Source organism: Mustela lutreola, chromosome 4 (assembly GCF_030435805.1).
Source record: "Mustela lutreola isolate mMusLut2 chromosome 4, mMusLut2.pri, whole genome shotgun sequence".
Classification (NCBI taxonomy): Eukaryota; Metazoa; Chordata; class Mammalia; order Carnivora; family Mustelidae; genus Mustela; species Mustela lutreola.
Genome location: NC_081293.1, coordinates 190429139 through 190449807, shown reverse-complemented (window position 1 = coordinate 190449807; position 20669 = coordinate 190429139). Strand labels below are relative to the sequence as shown.

At 36.8% G+C, this 20669-nt stretch overlaps 1 protein-coding gene across 2 annotated transcripts in view; it reads right to left on the bottom strand.

Moving 5' to 3' along the window:
- The window catches only part of LOC131829864 (probable maltase-glucoamylase 2), a 93339-nt gene that overhangs the window by 63185 nt on the left and 9485 nt on the right, over positions 1 to 20669 (bottom strand). For both annotated transcript variants that reach the window (XM_059172069.1, XM_059172070.1), the window contains exons 4-13: positions 12716 to 12839; positions 12489 to 12598; positions 12006 to 12160; positions 11004 to 11175; positions 8181 to 8280; positions 5553 to 5665; positions 5308 to 5433; positions 2845 to 2976; positions 2655 to 2753; positions 94 to 207 (exon numbers count right to left, since the gene is read on the bottom strand). In XM_059172069.1, the coding sequence (XP_059028052.1) occupies positions 94 to 207; positions 2655 to 2753; positions 2845 to 2976; positions 5308 to 5433; positions 5553 to 5665; positions 8181 to 8280; positions 11004 to 11175; positions 12006 to 12160; positions 12489 to 12598; positions 12716 to 12839 (1245 nt within the window). The remainder of the gene's footprint in view (positions 1 to 93; positions 208 to 2654; positions 2754 to 2844; positions 2977 to 5307; positions 5434 to 5552; positions 5666 to 8180; positions 8281 to 11003; positions 11176 to 12005; positions 12161 to 12488; positions 12599 to 12715; positions 12840 to 20669) is intronic.

Here is a 20669-nt window from a genome sequence, read left to right as displayed (position 1 = left end):
TATTCTGTTACATACAGATCAGGGTCAAAGCTCATTTTCAAATCTTGGACTATCCGTTTCCAAAAGAAGTTTGATTCCGGAATAACAACTTACAATCCATACTCCATCAAACTTGAGAGTTTTATGAAATTCACTGAACTGCTCCGTCCACCACTGAGTGCAAGTCGGATTACTATAATCAGGAAACACTGTCCTTCCGGGGTATCCCTAGAGAATAAAGAAGGCGGAGGTGGCAGTGGTTATGCCTGAGGGCCATGACACATTCTTTGCTGCTACAGCTTCTGCCACCAGGAGCCCCAGGCATCTTATCATTTCAGAATCAAAATTTCCCCCCAAACTAAATAGTAAACTGGATGCAAGTAACCAAAGGAATCCAAAAGGAAAGGAAAAACAGCCAATTAAATACATGAGAAGCCATCAGATGTCTTTTTTCAATGAAAACATAAAAACAAAATTTCATGATGTCAGACCAGCGAGGAACAGAGTCTAAAAACACTCATCCATCTAACTGGGTAAGATTTTAGGAGAGAATGACTAGGTTCACTTAATGTGTAATTAAAGGTCATTTAAACCCGCTTTGAATAATGATGTTTATAAATGATACATTTGGTTTAGGTAAAGAAATGATCTGTTTTAAATGGTGAAGTGAATTTTGTGCTTCTTACTTGGGTCCAATATTTCTTATCCTCTCTATTCCTACCGATGTTGCTTTTAACATTTCCCATAAATAGCGCAAAGATAGAACTTACAGCCAAATTACTGAAAACTCTGAATTGATAGGGTATAAGCTCTTTTGCTTACATTCTTATTTAAGTTCCCAACAAACTTATAAGTTGTCATTAGGTCATATATATATATTATATATAAAATATATATTCTCTACATATTAATGTATGTTATGTGTCATATATTACATATATTTTATAATAATTACATATATTTTATATATTATTACATATATGTGTAATAATATTACATATACAATAGTATTACATATGTTTTTATATGTTGCAGAGACTTCTTAAAAACTCCACATGAGAGCTTAAAATTCTCAGTTTCAGTGGATTGAACTCCTGGTCTCTTGTGTTAGGTGATAGGGCACCAAATAATTAGAGGTAATTTTGAACTTAGGAAATAGGCAGTGTGGTAAAGAAGTCAGCTACAGCAACATTATCTAGAGTAGGCCCAGCAAACTTCATTCCAACCAAAATCCTTATTTTTTATTTATTCGTCTATTTTAGAGAGAGCGAGAGTATGAGTGGAGGTGGAGGAGGGTCAGGAGAGGGAGAGAGAGAATCTTAAGCAGGCTCCATGCTCAGCTCAGAGTCCAATGGGGGGCTCAATCTCACAACCCTGAGATCAAGACCTAAGTCAAATGCTTAAACACCTGAGCCACCCAGGCATCCCCCAGACACCTTTGTAATAAATCTCCCCCCACCTCCAAGACGACTACCTCAGCCAACATCTCAGATCAAATGTTTGATGTTATTTGTTGGTCAATGGAGGCAACTAATTAAATTCTTGTAATTATATGCAAATTACCAATTGTGTACCACTCGAATATGAGTATATTGAAATGACTCACAGGTTTGGATAATCTACTTTTCAGATAATCAAAATCATGTTTATGTGACCATGGGCTCTGATTTTGTACTTATATATGAATACTGGTCTGATTTTTTAGAAATTCACTTCAAATAAAACAATAAAATCAAAGCATTGGTTTGGGGAAGGAAGAAACTACTGTTTCCTAGAAGGTTAGACTCAATGAAAAACAAATAAATAGAATTAACTATTGTAAATAAAATCAATGATAGGAATTAAGTGAGCAGTTAGATTAAGGGGCATTGATAAACCTGAAAACACAGATTTGAAAAGTAAACTGCCCAGGAGCAACACAACTTGCAGCCGCATAAACTCTCAGATTAAGTATCAGTTTTCGTAAATGTCACATAATCCAACCAAGTAGGGCTGACCCTATATATATATAACTGGAATAGAAAGTTGCCTCCATGATTTAATGTAAAGTACTCTGGAAATTAGGCTTCTAATCAGCCTACTCCAATGCCTGCAGAAAGGCTGGGCTCTATAAATCTCATTTAAAATAAAACTACATTAGCTGAGACAGGTTTCACATTAGACTATGAGCCTCCTGTTACACTATTGTAGCCAAACATATTGTCTTGGGAAAGAGAGAAACTGAGAGGCAGGTGGACTTGAAGAATAAATGAATTTTTTTTTTCTTATGCTACATTGCTTCTCAAATATCTATAGTCCAAAGGTCAGGGGCTAGCTTTTTAGAGACTAGACATTAATTTTTCCCACCACAAAAAGAGAAATGATAATCATGTGATATGGCAGAAGTGCTCTCGCCACAATGACAACCATATTGCCATATACAAATGTATCAAATTAACATGCTGTACACTTTACACAATGTCATATGTCAAATATATTTCAATTTGTTAAAAAATCCTTCAGAATTTTTATCATTTTATTATTACATCTACCATTTTAAAAATAATAATAAAAGAAGCCTCTAAAACCATGAAATCAATAATAATGTTACTACAACATGCCTTCTACTCACCTTCTTAACGAAAGTACAGACTTCCCCAAATGACTGTCACTTATTGATTCCCTTGCAAAATTACCTGCCCAACGACAAAGCCATTGTCCCCCAAGATCCATACTCTCTTGTGGCTTCCATTCATATAGGGCTGGTAGTCAGAGTTATTTAAGATGCCAGGATTCTAATAATAAATATGATAACAAATATTACTTTTATCACTTTCTTTTGTACTTCGAAAGGGAAAGTGAGGCAACAGACTTGTTTGAACATACCATAATGATTACATATTTCAGTCCTTGCTTATGTAAGTCATTGATAAAATTTGAAAGATTAGGGAAAGCCTTTTCATCAGTAGTAAAATCCTTATTTCCATCCATGTAGTCTATGTCAGAGTACTGGACATCCTGAAAGATAGTGACAGACAGTTAGAACCTAGGAAATATAACTATGCTGACTGAAGGTATCATTGCTCTGGTTCTTGCTCACTAAAACTGAAGCCATATTTCTTTCTTTCCTCCCTCTCCTTCCTTCCTCTTTCCTTCTTTTTTTAAGATTCTATTCATTTGGCGGGGGGAGGAGGAGAGAGAGAGATGAGCAGGGGGAGGAGCAGAGGGAGAAACTGAGGCTGACACAGGGATTGATCCCAGGACCCTGAGATCAGGACCTGAGCCAAAGGCAGAAGCTTAACTGCCGGAGACACCCAGGTGCCCCTGAAGTCATATTTCATAATGGTCCTTGAACTTCCAGGACTTGGCTACCTCTTAGAATAAGCCCCTTCTGAAAGCTTCAGGCACTCTTAGGTTGCAGCTTTATGTCTTTATCCTGACAGATGCATGTCATGAAGTACTTGAAGGAAGTTGAGGGTAGGAACTGTGTCTTGTTCATCCCTGCAACATGAGAGCTTGGATGCTGGACATAAAACAGGTGCTCTTTAAATGTCTGTTTGGGTGAGTATATGAGTAATGATGTAACCATGTGCTAGCTTGGACCCTAAACATTAAGCTAGAATATATCATAAGAGGAGAAAACAGTCTTCTTGCTCTATAGAACTGCTAGAATAATAACTCACAAAGATAAACGACAGAGGGGCAGGGCTTTAATTCACCAAAGTCTCATACATAGATTATTTTAGTGTTTGCATACCAATCTGTGAGGAGCAGGGGTCATTCCTGGTGAGAAGACTGACATGTGAAGGGGTTGAGTGACATTTCCCAAGGTCGTACGCATGGGTGGGTGGGGTCGACTGGGGCTTTTGGGATATGATCTTTGAGTCCAGCTGCTCTTTTTTTCCCAAACTGCCACAACTTCAAGGACATCTGAAGGTCTTCAAAGAAAGTGTTCCTCATGTGTCTGAGAAGGTTCTAGCTTCCAGACCCACAGGAAAATGTGGCTGGTGGCCTCTTGCCAATGCAGCACACCTGTTCTAACACTAAGCAGTCAGTACTCAGGTGCCTCCACTCCCACATGGTGGGAAAGAACCAGTCCGTGGAAGGAAAGCTCTTTTGTTCATGAATCAGCAGCACCTCAGGAAAGCCCTTTGCACCAGAAATACAGGGATAGATTGCAATAAATACAAGTCACCGGAAGAACTATTTTTGAATCCTCGTCCTGCCATTTGGCTAGTTCTAATGACCTTAGAGAAGTTATCAACTATGCAGTGGTATTTACAAAATACCAATAAATGATGTTTAACCATGATTGTGAAAGCACCTTGTAAAATAATAACCATGTGGCAAACTTTGGCCTGATTCCTCCTGGGATTAAGTGCTTGTGGGTATTGATTTGGGAGCATTTAAATAAAACACATGATCAATTTCCTCTTAATAGCAAAACACCACAGCAGGTATGTTTTCTCCCAGGAAAAAATCATCTCCCTACCTGCTCTTTTGAGCTGCCCTGAGAAGGCATTGTTAAACCCCAAGATCAGGCCAAAGTCATTTCCACCTGCACCTTCTTCCTTCACATGCTAAACAAATAAATGTTTGCAACACAGTTCCCAAGATCTAGCCCCAAATAAACTGTTCTCATAACTTCATTAAAGGCATTCCACATCTCCTGGAGGAATTGATCAAGTACTCTATACTTAATAATTATCTATTTATAGTGGACATTGAACATCATAAATACTTGGCAGCCACTGAGCTTTCAAAATTATAGTCTACCAGATCTGGAAGGAGTGTTTAAGGTTGCTATGAGAAACTCACTTCCTGTGATTCATTTTTACAGTCGTCAGCTCTTGTTAACTGTATCACCCTAGGTGATGCTTTCTTCCATAAAATAACAACGAATTTGGATGGAGCTCATCCTCTGTACTGCCTGCATTCCATGCCTAGTGTAAGGAATTCCTCACTACCAGTCCACCAATGGACTGGTAGAATATAATGGACTGGAGAATATAAAACATTCTCATTTTATAAAAGGGGAATTAAGTCTCAGAGATGCTAAGTAACTAGCCTAACACTGACAGAGGTAAAGCTAAAGCTTTGCAAAGAAGTAAAGCCAAACTTCAAGACCATATGCATCCGACCCCATAAACTGCTGTTTCTATGATGACACAGGTAATCAGCATGCAAATCTCTGACCATAAGTGTGCCTGTTTGTCTGTCTGTCTACGTATGTATGTACATATCTATCTATCTATCCACCTCTCCGTATTTCTTCCTAATACATTGAATCAGATGCAAAAACTAAAAGAAAGTGGTGCTTTACACATGTTAAGAGAAGTTCCAACTTACATAAGGGATCTGAGCTACACGATTTCGATCCACAACCTTCTTCAACCCATTGATGCCACCATAGTTCCTGCGACTAAGCTGGAACCCAAGACTCCAGTAGGGAGGCATGAATGGTCGTCCAATGAGCTGAAACAATAAATATAAACATGTCTAAGCATTTAAAAACTACTGTTTTGAGCACCATGTCTGATACAGAAAACACTGTTTCCATTTCCATTTATAACTCTCCAAGCCAAAGCCCATACCTCCAGATACTCCTGAACCACTTGTTCTGGAGTATTTCCCAGGAATATGTAAAAGTCAAGGATGCCCCCAATTGTGCGGTAAGTGATCGCAGGAGCAGGCTGCAGCGTGACCTCTGAAAGGATTAAAATGAGAGTTATAAGAATTTTGTGGTTGCAAATATGCTTTTCTCTGGAATATTAACACCTGAGTTATCCAAAACAATCCCAGTCTCATTTTGCAAGAGAATGAAAATCATGTTTCTTTCATTTTAATTTTTTATTTCTTTTCAGCATAACAGTATTCATTTTTTTTTATTTTTTTATTTTTTCAGCGTAACAGTATTCATTATTTTTTTTTTAATTTTTTATTTTTTAATATTCATTATTTTTGCACCACACCCAGTGCTCCATGCAGTCCGTGCCCTCTCCAATACGCACCACCTGGTTCCCCCATCCTCCCACCCCCCGGCCCTTCAAAATCCTCAGATTGTTTTTCAGAGTCCATAGTCTCTCATGGTTCACCTCCCCTTCCAATTTCCCTCAACTCCTTTCTCCTCTCCATCTCTCCTTGTCCTCCATGCTATTTGTTATGCTCCACAAATAAGTGAAACCATATGATAATTGACTCTCTCTGCTTGACTTATTTCACTTAGCATAATCCCTTCCAGTCCCATCCATGTTGATACAAAAGTTGGGTATTCATCCTTTTTGATGGAGGCATAATACTCCACAGTGTAAATGGACCACATCTTCCTTATCCATTCGTCTGTTGAAGGGCATTTTGGTTCTTTCCACAGTTTGGCGACCATGGCCATTGCTACTATAAACATTGGGGTACAGATGGCCCTTCTTTTCACTACATCTGTATCTTTGGGGTAAATACCCATGTTTCTTTTTTTTATGGATTACTGAAATTTATCATAATATTAAGTGAGTAAAGCACTAATGAAGAATTGATTTTTTAAGAGAAAGCAGAACCAGTTCTATTTTTTGTTATAATTTTTTTTTTTACTTAAATTCAATTAAGAACAAATTCTATTTTAATCTGGCTGTATTACAATACAAATGCTGGAATTTGTGAGTGATTTAATATAATGAAAAGTTTTAAAAACTTTATAGATGAGTTTCACTCACCAATAAGTAAGTAAGTAAGTAAGTAAATAAATAAATAAATAAATACAAGCCCTTATTAAGGTGCTATTAGTCCAGAAGCTTGAGGGAGGAGATTCTGGAGTAGGGAAAGGATTAACCATGAGAAACAACTTATAGAACACAGTGTTATTGCTTAGACAGACAACCTGGTTTATGTGTTGAAATCTACAGGTATCTTTGGGACCTGTCAATGCATCTTATTATGTACAGAATATTATTGAAAATACTGCATTAGAAGAGAACCCCAAAGAAGTTTTCAATTTGGGGACTTCATCAAGATCAAAAGCTTCTGCACAGCAAAGGAAACAGTCAACAAAACAAAGAGGCAACCCATGGAATGGGAGAAGATATTTGCAAATTACACTATAGACAAAAGGCTGATATCCAAGATCTATAAAGAACTCCTCAAACTCAACACACACAAAACAGATAACCATGTCAAAAAATGGGCAGAAGACTTGAACAGACACTTCTCCAATGAAGACATACAAATGGCTATCAGACACATGAAAAAAATGTTCATCATCACTAGCCATCAGGGAGATTCAAATTAAAACTACATTGAGATATCACCTTACACCAGTTAGAATGGCCAAAATTAGCAAGAGAGGAAACATGTGTTGGAGAGGATGTGGAGAAAGAGGAACACTTTTACACTGTTGTTGGGAATGCAAGTTGGTGCAGCCACTCTGGAAAACAGTGTGGAGATTCCTTAAGAAATTAAAACTAGAGCTGCCCTATGACCCTGCAATTGCACTACTGGGTATTTATCTCAAAGACACTGATGTAGTGAAAAGAAGGGCCATCCATACCCCAATGTTCATAGCAGCAATGGCCACAGTCGCCAAACTGTGCAAAGAACCAAAATGCTCTTCAATGGACAAATGGATAAAGAAGGTGTGGTCCATATATACTATGTAGTATTATGGCTCCACCAGAAAGGATGAATACCCAACTTTTGTATCCACATGGACAGGACTGGAAGAGATTATGCTGAGTGAAATAAGTCAAGTAGAGAGATTAAACTATCATATGGTTTTGCTTATTTGTAGAGCATAAAGAATAACATGGAGGACATAGGGAGATGGAGAGGAGAAAGGAGTTGGGAGAAATTGGAGGGGGAGATGAGCCATGAGAGACTGTGGACTCTGAGAAACAAACTGAGGGTTTTGGAGGGGTGAGGGGTGGGAGGTTGGGTAAGCTTGGTGGTGGGTATTACAGAGGGCATGTATTGCATGGAGCACTGGGTGTGGTGCATAAACAATGAATTCTCGAACACTGAAAAGAAATTTTAAAAATAAATAAAAAATTTAAAAAAAGAAACAACTTTCAGCATGAGCTGAATTTATAACAGTTTACGCTACTTTGGGGTTTCTATACAGAAGTATAGTAGGTTAAATACACATTCTGTTAAACAGTGATCTTGCCATAAAAGTCATTTTTATAAAAGCCACATCCCAAAACGTATTCCTGTTGAGATAAAAAGATGCCTCCTACCCATGGCATTACTGTTCAACAGAAACACCCCAAAAGAGGAGCCGCTGGTGTCTTCAAGGCACAGGAAGAATGTATGAGCTCCATACAGATTAATCATTCCCTGTCAAGAAAGATGATAACAAACAATAGTAGTACATGTTAAAAATGGTTTTCTTTACCCTAAAATAAAATCAGAAGCATATAACATGTACTTGGTCAAGACTTGACATAGTTCAGTATTCTATCAAGATGGTATTGAAATGGTAACATCAACTGATATATGAAATAAAACACATACCATGGAATATGATTAGTAATAATAAGAGATGAAAAACTGATCCATGCTACAACATGTATAAATCTCATAAATGAGATGCTAAGTGAAAGAAACAGACACAAAGGAAACCATATATTGCATGATTCCATTTATAGGAAATCTCCAGAGAAGTTGAATCTACACAGACAGAAATAGATTAGTGATGTCCTGGGACTCAAGTGGGTACTGGGGTGGGAATGGGGATTATGTCTATAAAGGTATGAGGGATCCTAGTGGGGTGATGAAAACCTTCTAAAACTGGATTACGGTGATAGCTGCACAACTCAGGAATGTACTAAGCAATCACTGAACTGTCCCCTTAAAACAGGCGAGTTTTATAGTATATAAATTATATCTCGGTCAAGTTACTTTTAAAAATTTGGAAAATATCTGCAAAGACATAACATGTTAGCAGAAGATGATGTCATTATGAGAAATTTTGTATCTCTTTATGTCTAACCGTATTTTCTAATTTTTCTAGAATTAATATGTAAGACATCAGCAGTAAATAAGTTTAAAATTTTTTAAAAGATACTGAACCTGTCACAGGGCCATGATGAGCACTGATATAGAAAGAGATAATGTGTATTACTATGAGTGAAAAAAAGATAGAGAAAGAGAGGGGGGAGGAAAGGGAGGAAGGAAAAAGGAGAGAGTGGGAGGGAAGGAAATGCAGGCAGGGAGAGAGGGAGGAAGGAAGGAAGGAAGGAAGAAGACGCCTCTCTAATCTGTGACTACATAACTCAAGGATTTGTCAGCTCTAGAAAGCCAAGCTTAGTACGATGGTTAGGGTTCCATGTTTGTCAGGGGCCTTGAGCAAGCACTTTAGTGAATGTGCTGATATTGCTTTACTCTGCTCGGTTCAGTAAGTGTGTTCCCCTCATTGCCTCCGATCCTGGTGGGTGGGCCCGTTAATGTGCTACTTGATCTGTTCATCTTCCAAGGAATACGAATTCCAAAACCTCAGTCCCATCCCTCCCTTGCAAGGTACATCAAACCTGCATCTTTAGCTCAGGTTTGGGAAACATCATCAGCGCAATAGAGGCTTTCAGACCTGCTCTACAAAGCAATGCTACTCAAAGTGTTATCCATGGACTGGTACCTCCCCACACCTTTTGCTGTAAATCAGCAAGGAAAGTACAAAAACAAACCAACAAAAAACAAAACAAAACAAAACTAAACCAAGAGAAAGAGTTCAGAAACTTTTATACCATTTTTTTAAAAGATGTATTTATTTATTTATTTGACAGAGAGAGATCACAAGTAGGCAGAGAGGCAGGCAGAGAGAGAGAGGAAGGGAAGCAGGCTCCCTGCTGAGCAGAGAGACCATGTGGGACTCAATCCCAGGATCCTGAGATCATGACCCAAGCCGAAGGCAGTGGCTTAACCCACTGAGCCATGCAGGCGCCCCTTTTATAGCAATTTAAAAGAGTAATTTTATATCTCTTCATTCTAAAACTTGAGCTTATATTTTATATGTCTTTGAGTAATTTTATTTCATTTCCCCAGGATTAAAAAGAAAAAGAGAGAGAGAGAGAAAGGAACTAATTCTTCACTATAGATAAGTTGAAAGGCACTGCTCTAGACCAGCTTTTTATCCACCATAATGCACATGTGGTTCACTTGTAGATCTTATTAAAGTGCAGATTCTGGTTCAGAAGGTCTGGGCTCTGACCTGAGATTCTGCATTTCTAAAAACCTCCCAAGTAGTGCCAGCACTGCTGTCTCCAGAACATACTTCAACTAGCAGAGACCTAGAATAATACTGAAGAGGATTTTTTTTTTCTTTTAGTCCACTAAGTTCTACTGGGAGTAGTTCCGGCTGATGCTCTTGCTTAGATACTACCCAATTATTAAAGACAAACATAGTTATTTTGCAGAAGGATTTTCTAATATACATTAGGCCACCATATAGTCATTGAATTATATTTTCCTTTAAAAGTGGGATGTTTTTAAAAATTGATACATTACTGATGAATCACTGACCTCTACCTCTGAAACTAATAATAATATAATTAACATATATGTTAATTATATTATGTTATATTATTATATTATATATTACATTATATTGTATTATATATTATATTATGTTAATTAACATAACATATAATTAACATTATATGTTATTTAGTTGAATTTTTTAAAAAAAGATCTCATCATGAGGAAAAAATGTACCTAGTGTGGTGACAAATGTTAACTAGACTTATTGTGGTGATTATTTCACAATATAACAAATATCGAATCATGATGCTGTACACCTGAAACTAATAAAATGTTGTATGTCAGCAATACCTCAGTAAGAAATAATAATAATAAAAAAACAAAACTAAACCAAAAAAATTGATATGTTACTTATTGTGAGTTTATAAACCTCAAGAACAAGTATCATCCAGCACAAATGGATCTAACTTGACAAAATAAGATACAGATAGAACTATGTAGGTTGTCTGACTCTAGGTCACTCTCTGGAAAGGAGAGAAGGGATTCCTTACCATGAGACATAGGTAGGAGGAAGGGAAGCTCACCTTGGTGGGCGCGGCATCGCGAGTGAAGATGGGCCAGGTCTTCCAGGTCATGTTGTGGCGGTACTCTTGGTGCACATGCTCCCCCAGCCCATACACAGCAGTGCTGGGCAGTCGGAAGGACAACTGCAGGTACTGCTGGGCGAACTGCAGGGGCCCGATGCTCGTGTCCAATCTGGGCCATGGGGCAAGAGTGGGAGTCACCAAAGAGCTCTCTCTGCCAGGACCTCACCCGCTGCTCTCCCTGTTCACTTTGAAAACAGTTGTTTCAGGTGTTCTCAACCACATTCGTACTACCTTGGAAGGCTTTCTAGGGTGTCTCTGATGCTTTCATTCTAGAGGAGATGTGATACCAGAAACGCAAGTTGGATGGCTGGGGCAAGAGAGCAGATGGGACCTTACATTTGCTGGGCAACTACTTTATCCCATGACCTGCTCTGGATGCTTCATGAATATAGCTTCGTTTACAGAGCAACACTGGATATTCTCATTCCCTTTCTATAGATGTGGAAACTGAGGCTGGTGTGAGATGCTTTGCCTCACATCCCAAAGCTGACCGGTGACTTGCTGGTGCCAGAACTTGAATACAGATTTTATTCACATTAATCCCTATACTTCTCCTATACAATTTATGTTTCAATCCCAGGCTGTTGTTAGGTTCTTCATGGCAAGTTTCTCAGGGAATAAAAACTTGGAATGATAAACAATGAAGCTGAGTTCAAAAGTGAATGGTAATCCAAAATAATAAAATTTCCTGTTTCATAATAGACATTAACTGCAAGTGCATTTATCTAACTTAACATACTAGCATATTATTTAGTATGCTGTCCTCCATAATCATGACAAATTAACAAGTGTTAATGATTTACAGTAAAAACATTACATTTTTCTGAGGTCCAAACATTTTCCCAGGTCATACTTATCTCACCATCCACCCTCACTAAGTCAGATTGAATAATTGAGACTGTATATTCAAAAATACACAAAGAGTGTTGAAAAGCTCACAAGACTCTTTTGTTGCTTGTCCTCATTATTTTGAAGCTGAAGGGCTTATCAATGACCTCTACATAATAGTTCAAATTGGAGGTCTTGGTGGTCCTATCAGACAGGTTAATAATTTCAGAGGGAACTTCATAGCGTCTGTTGTTGATATCATTGATCTGTCAGAAGAAAAAGAGAAAGACCAACTCCAGATGAAACCACATCCTTGTAGAGCTAGAAAGGATCCTCACTCTCAGCCCCCAGTGGAAATAGCTTCTAATTCTTAATCCTGTGTTTCTTGAGTTGTGAGACAAAAATCACCCAATCACGTGTCCTCCACAAAATACGAAACAGCCCACACATCACATTGGGAGATTCCTGCCGAGGGGAACAAAAGCAACTTCTGCCTCTACACCTCTATGCAGTGCCTGAAGGAGAAGGATCTGAACCCAGTGTAGGGACACTGCTTTCCTCAGAGATGTATTCAGTGGTAACTACCAAACCAACCTTAAAGTGAAAACGATTGGATGTCTGATATTCAGCTGTGAAGCCAGCCTCCTTGACATCATATCCAAACAGAGATGGGAATGACAACTTTTCCAACTGGGCTGTAAACCCTAGAGATGGGGGGAGGAAAACGGAAAGGGGGAGGAAGCTTTTAGACTTTATTTTGCGGTTAGTGTATCTGAATCATACAGAATGATTCCCTAGGACCTCATCAAGGTGATGCTCACCTGTCTTTGTATCATTCTGTCTACTGATGATGTGATAGCCCCAGTTCCTGGGGAAGAAGCACCAGGGGACATTAATATCTGGCACAGGTTTCCAGCAGCACTTATGTTGCTGGCTGCAGACATTCTGTAACAATGGCAGCGAGTGAGCATGATATAAAATGAAGGAAAGAAAGTTCCATCTATGTATTTATAACCAATTTTATTCCAAGAAGAATTTAAGATAGGTCCCATTTACATGCAAACATTTATTTCTTCTTCTTTTATTCTCACATTTGCCCAGCCATCCAATATGCATTTATTACCTAGCCGACACGAAGCTAATAACACATATAAATAAGACGCAGTTCTTGTCTTTGGCAAACTTCCATTACAGTCTAGTAGTACATGCAATTTCAGTATAACAGGAGTACTCGGACAGAGAGTGCCCAAGGGCTAAAGAAACACACACGCCAGTCAGGGTACACAGCCTAGAAGACTGCAAGCAAAGTGAAGAAGGCTTCCAGTAGGTGAAAAGCAAGCCCACTCCTAGTGCACTGGGAGGGATTAAATAAGGGAACAGGAGACCAGTATTCCAAGCAGAGAAAGCAGCAATGCATGATAGATTCATAAAACCACAAGTTTATTGTGCCAAGAACACTGAGTAAGAGAAACACACTGGAGGGACACAATATTTATACCACGAGTAAGCTGGATGTCGGACCAACCAGTTTAGACTTTCTCATAAGGAAGGGTCATGGAAATGACTAACAGTATATATACTGTTAGTCATTTCCGCATGTGGATTATTTTTACTTTGTTTTGTGGATTATTTTTACATATATATATATATATATATATATATATATATATATATATACTGTATATATATAAAGTAAGAAAAGAAAAGAAAAGGAATTAGGAATAAAGACAGAACTGGGACAGAGAGTAACATAAACAAATTCATGATGTCCACAAAGTAAAAATAATCCACATGTGGTTTGTCAGAGTGGTTTGATTATGGAGTTTTAAAATTATTATTTGGGGTGCCTGGGTGGCTCAGTCAGTTAAGCGTCTGCCTTCAGCTAAGGTCCTTGATCCCAAGGCCCCAAGGCCCACCTGGGGTCCCTACTTCTCCCCCTGCTTATGCTTTCTCTATCAAACAAATAAATAAAAGCTTTAAAAATGATTACTTTTTGGTAAGATGTATTTTTATAGGTCCTACAACTTTAATATTCACTTACATAAAAGTTGTTTGTTATAATGAAGAAATAAAATAGATAGCAAATTGAATCAAACTGTTGAAACAAACATAGGCATCCACTTCTCCACCCAACTAAATTTACATGAAGTGACAGAAGTATCATTAAGAAAAAAATACAAAACCAGGGGCACCTGGGTGGCTCAGTGGGTTAAAACCTCTGCCTTCAGCTCAGGTCATGATCCCAGAGTCCTGGGATCAAGCCCCGCATTGGGCTCTCTGCTCAGCGGGGAGCCTGCTTCCTCCTGTCTCTCTCTCTCTCTCTCTCTCTCTCTCTCTCTCTCTCTGCCTGCCTCGCTGCCTACTTGTGCTCTCTGTCAAATAAATAAAATAAAATAATAAAATAATAAAATCTTAAAAAAAATACAAAACCATTACAAAGCAGCCAGCTGTAATGCATTAGGGCAGAAATGGTATGAAATTACTGAAACACAAGAAGTAGACTTTATCAATTCTAGGGAAAAATATATTCATAACCTAGAACACAGGAGGAGGAAAAGAACTGCTCCAAGACAAGTCAATGTGGAGAAGTGGAAGAGAACCTGGGGCATAGCTTTGGATGATTAATTGGGAAGTTCCATGAACATTTAGCTACCCAATCCAACATTCCTTATAGTTATTGGTAGGCTCTGGATAACTGATGGGCATCACGAAGTATTTGTTCAGAAACTTAAGGAAGTTAGGAAAGATGCTGGGAACCAGAAAACATGGCAATGCACCAGTTAATAAGCCAGGCCCCTCACCCCCAGACAAGTACCACATTCTCTCCAGGAGTCCTTTCCTTCCCTCCTAAAGACTTAGTGCAAGCCAACAGCATAGGACAGGCGGTCATAGATAATTAAATACAAAGATGACAGCTAAGAACCACCAAACATGAGAGAAACCAACACTATGATAGACACCAAACTTAATAAACAGAAGAAACAAATTGTAGGAAACAATTAATTGGGAAAAAATTACAAACCTTTTAAATAGATATAACTATTATCTTTAGAGAGAGGCACATAACTATTGCTTCCATTAGAAGAAAAAAGCAACAAAGAATATTGAAAGTTAAGATCTGGAACAAAAAGATTTAAAACTCCATAATATTTTGACTAACAAAATGGAAAGAGAACGATGTCAAGACAAGAAGAAATTTCCTTTTAAAATCACATTTAGGATTACCTCAGAACACAAGGACAAAGATACGGAAAGAGGAGAGAAAAGGTAGGCGAAGTGACCAGTGGGGCCAGACTAGAAGATTCCAAAAAGGGTGAAAAGAGGACACAGGTGAAGGAAGGGGGAATCAAAGAGAGAAAGTGACGTCAGACGTGATGAACAACTCAATCTACCACCCAAGTACTTAGAAAAGACCAAAATAGCCCCAGAAAAACTACATGACCCAGAAAAGACCATAATAGACCCAGAAAAACTACTTAAAGAGTATAAGCAGTAATTAATGAAAGAGAAAATAATCAAGTGTCGAAAGTTATCAGTTTAAAACATGAAAGAAGCATCTCCTCTGTTCCAGGTATGCATCTAAGTTCACATGATACAGTGCAGCCGGCAAGCTTAATACGTGAGACAGACACCACCATTAATTAAATACATTGTTTCCACTACTAACTTGAAATGCCATTTTCCTGACAAGCTGAATTTCAGTGCACATATATGAGACTGTGAATATGCATTTTGGAACTTACTATTCTATAGGTATGGCATATGTGTCAATTCCTGCTATAATTCTACACGGATAATTATTACAGTGCAAGGATGTATTTTGATATTAGCTTGGCCGATCAATAAATCGAAGAAATACTCTTTGAAAAGATCAAAGAAATATTAATACCTTAAGAAATCCTCTATTGACAAAAAGAGGGACAAACAAGATTAGAGACCAAAATGGTGAATGAAAACAGATATATAGAAATTTTTTTTTTGAGAGAGGGAGAATGCAGTGCATGAATGGGACAGCAGGAGAGGGAGAGAGAAAATCTCAATTAGGCTCCATGCTGAGCATGTAGGGCTCCATCTCACGATCCTGAGATCATGACCTGAGTCAAAATCTAGAGTCTGAGACTCAACCAAGTGAGCCAGTCAAGTGCACCAGGTATATAGGATTTTTAACATAACTAAGGATTGTAAGAAAACTATAAAAATATTTGTCAATGAATGTGAAACTATAATGTGAACCTTTAAATAGCAAAATATCAAATAATCAACTGAAATGACCAGTTGCCATGAGAAACTGTAAGTAACCGAAGATGCTTACCTAAAAAAAAAAAAAAAAAAAAGATACTTTGCTGAGATGATTTGGGGAATAGAATATTCTCATATTATATATATTTTTCAGAACACAGAAAAAGATGGAAAATTTCTTGATTCATTTTATTAAACTTTAATAATTCTGGCAACCAACTAGACAAGGAAAAAATATATAAGCCAATTTCACTTAAAAAACATAGACTTTTTATAAACGTTAAATAAAAGGTTAACAATTTGTATTCATTAGTGTATTAAAAGAATTCATGCATAATAGCTAAGTAAGGTTTATCAAGTATAAAACTAAAATGGTTCAAAATTTAGAAATACTTTAACATAATTTACAACATTGACCAAAGAAAATCCTAAGATCATCTCAACAGAAGCAAACTTTTAAAAATTTTTCAATTTATTTATTTTGAGAGAGAGAGAGAGCACATGCATGTGTGTGTATTGGGGGGGAGAGGGAAGAATCTCAAGCAGACTCTGTACTCTGCATGGCTGACATGGGGCTCCATCTCATGACCCTGAGATCACGACCTGAGCCAAAGTCAAGAGCTAAATGCTTAACCAACTGAGCCACCCAGGTGCCCCAGAAGCAAACTATTTTTAAAATAAAATAATGTGGTAAATTCAAAGTTCCTAAATTTAAAAAGAAAATTACAAAATAATATATAGTATAATTTTTGTTAAAATAAAACAAAAATATATTAATATATGTGCATAATATATGCATATATGCAAAAACCTAGAAAAATCAAGAGAAAGATACACAACAAGGTATTGAGTTGACTCTGGGGAGGGGATTTGGAGGTAGAGAGAAAGCATTATGAATAAGGAAAGACCTTCCCACTTTACTTTGTACATAAGTATGTTTCAATCTTTTTCATTAAAAGAATTTATCCAGCATAAATTCTGTGATAAAAAACACAAAATATGTCACAAGGCTACTCATTTGGAAAAGTATAGCACCGACAAGTATTTCAGATGCTAACATCTGATGCAATTGCTTTGAAAGATGATAAAATGAATATAACTTAAATCAATCATGTCTATTATAAACAAAGCAATCACATTATAACCATAAAATAGTCTTAAATGTACTTATTAATTCTGCATAGATACAGCTGATATTCCTGCCTCATCCTCTCCAGATAAGAACAACAAAAAACGCTCGAGGGGCTCAGTGGAGAACGAGTTTGCAGTTTCTGGATAACTGATATTCCTCATTCTGAAGCAGATACCCAGTGGCTCTGCGACCTCTGAAACTGAGGCTGGTAAAGTCCAAAAGTTTAGTTTCACTGCCATAAATTCTTCCAGTCTGTAGACCTCAACAGAAAGCAGCAAGATAAGAAATATAACACACTCTGGTAAATATGGTATTTTTTAGCGCAGTCTGCCATAACATCCCTGCTTTAATTTTAAGCCATCCCCAGTGTTGCAGACACAGAAGTTCAGACCTTTGATGTTGCTACATCTCCTTATTCTTTTCCATTTCCACTGCCACCACACAGGAACACAGACCCTCAAAAACGGCTGATTGGACGATAGTGGTTGATTCAGGACAAGTCTCCCTATCTCTATTTTTCCCCTAACACCACCTTTCCAAAGATTATTCTCCAGTTATCTTTTAAATAGACTTTTATGCTATTTTCCACTCAAATTATTAACTAGTAGAACTTGAGAATTGGTTAGAAATTATCTAACCAAACGTCCAGTTGATATAAGGATTTTTTTCAGTAGTGCCTCTGAGAGATCTGTGAATGATGTGTAGTGAATTTTTTCAAAAATCCCAAAATTTCACCTTCATAGTTAATATTTTACTGCAGCGTTATTTCTTATGTTTGGTAAAAATCAATCTCCAGAAAGTTCCATTCTCTGAAACTTACTATATTTGCATATTGTCTTTTAGATAAAATATCTCAAACAATATTTAAAAATTAGAAGAAAAATTTACCCTTCATGTTAGAAGACAAAGAAAAAATTGCATATTGGGAAAAATTTAAATGGTCATTAGTTGCAGGTATCATTATTGTCTAAGAAAATCTAAAGCTCCTATAAACAAACTAGGATAATTAATAAGGAAATTTAAGATTATTTCTGGTTCCAAGATCAATATTCAAAAAACCTATTTTAAATCACTATGCCAATAACAACTTAAACAGGAAATTAAAATTCAAAAATATTTAAATAAAATCAAATAGCAAACAGAAAAAAATTTGGAAAAAACTTTAGATCTCTACACCAAAACCTTCAAAATTAAGTTTCAATAAATAAAGAAATATAGCATGATCATAGATTAGAATATTCACTCCTGTAAATATGGCAACGGTCACAAAATTATCTGTACATTTTATGTGAAGAGAATAAAATTTCTGGCATACATTTTTGAAGAAAATGAGTGATTCTAAAATGTATTTAGAAATCAAAAGCATCAGGGCACCTGGGTGGCTCAGTCTGTTAAGTGTATCCCTTCCGCTCAGGTCATGATCCCAGGGCCCTGGGATCTAGCCCCCACATCGGGCTCCCTGCTCAGCAGGGAGTCTGCTTCTCCTTCTCCCTCTGTTCCACTCCCCTGCTCATGCTCTCTCTCTCTCAAATAAAAAAGTAAACTCTTAAGAAAGAAAGAGGAAGGAAGGAATCTAAAGCATTAAGAATAGCTTAGGCAATCTTGAAGAAAAATAAGAATGATATGGAGGACTTACACAACCACATATGATGACCTTTTATAAAGCTATACTAATTAAGGCAGTGTGGTATTGGCAAAAGAGTAGACTAACAATGAAACAAAATAGATATTCCAGAAATAGGTCCTCACGGAGACATAAAATTTACAGTAAAGGTGCCACTACAATGTAGAAGAGAAAAGATAGTCATTTCAATAAGAGGTGATGGATCTATTAAAGAGTCAAGAAAAGAAATGTCCTGGACTTCTACCTGATACCATACATAAAAATCAATTCTAGCATGCTTAAAAATCCAAATTTGAAAAATAAAGCAATGTTTTTACAGGGATATATAGGAATATATTTTTCTAACTTTGAAGTAGGCAATATTTTTAAATAGAATACAAAATGAATATTAAAACTCTTTAAGTGGATTTTGTTAAAATTAATAACTACTTTTCATCAAAAGTCATCATTGGGTTAAAAGTCAAATCACAGAATAAGAGAAGATACTTAAAAAAAGAGAAGATACTATCTATCGATAGATAGATAGATAGATAGATAGATAGATATCTGATAAAAGATTTGTATCCAGAATATATAAATGATTACCACAAAGCAATAAGAAAAATATGAACAGCCCAACAGAAAAAAACTGGTTAAAAAATTAAGACACTTTACAAATGTGATTATTCATGTAGCCAAGAAGTAATGTGAAAAGCTGTTTAGCTTCTTTAGTCATGAGGGATGTACATGGCATAGGGAATGTAGTCAATGATATTGTGATATTGTTATACAGTAACAGATGGTAACTATACTTATCGGGGTGAGCATTGTGTAATGTATGGAAATGTTGAATCACCAGTTGTACACCTGAAACTAAAATAACATAGTGTCAACTATACCTCCATATGAAAATTTTTAAGTTAAAATTACATTAAAACAAACAAAGAAAAAGGAGAAAACACCAAGAGTAGGTTAGGATGCAGATAATTGCTCTTAAATACTGCTACAGGGAGTGTAAATTGGTGCAAACACTTTGAAAAACTATTTTGCAATATCACTGAAAGATAAAGATGTATATATCCTATGAACTGGAAATTCCATTCTTTTTTGTTTTTTTCCAGTTGTCACTGCTTTTTTAATTTAATTTTTGCAATGTTCCAAGATTTATTGTTTAGGTACCACACATTCTTATGTATTATTATTTGCCTAGAATATAACTGTATACTTAATAACTCAAGAAGAACTACAGAAACAATTTAGAAATGATAGGAAATTTCAGCTGGCCAATTATATAATTAATATGTTATGATGTAATATAATATAAATATATAAATATAAAATAAATAAATATAGAATAATCAGTAATTTAAAAAGCACCAGTTAGAAAACATTGTGTTTTTTTGTGTTTGGGTTTTTGTTTGTTTGTTTGTTTGTTTTTTCAAGTTTTCATTTAAATTCTAGTTAGTTAACATAGAGGGTAAGATTGGTGCCAGGAATAAAATTTAGTGATCTGTTTAACCCCATTTTAGAAGGCTCTTGTTGTTACAAATCACAGGAGTTCTACAAGTGACTGACTCTGTCATCCAAATGTGCTTGATGGCCTCTGTTCGCAAGGAATACATGGTCTAGCCCCCAGACATTTCACCTTCTCGTGGCTAGCCTTGGAATCACACTTAGAACACATTTAGTAATGCTGGGACTTCCCCCCCTTCTTCAGACACTAGACCCCATGAGCCAACATTCACTTAGTTCCTCCTCCTCGCTTTCCATTTACCCTCTCCTGCTTCCCCTGCTTCCACAG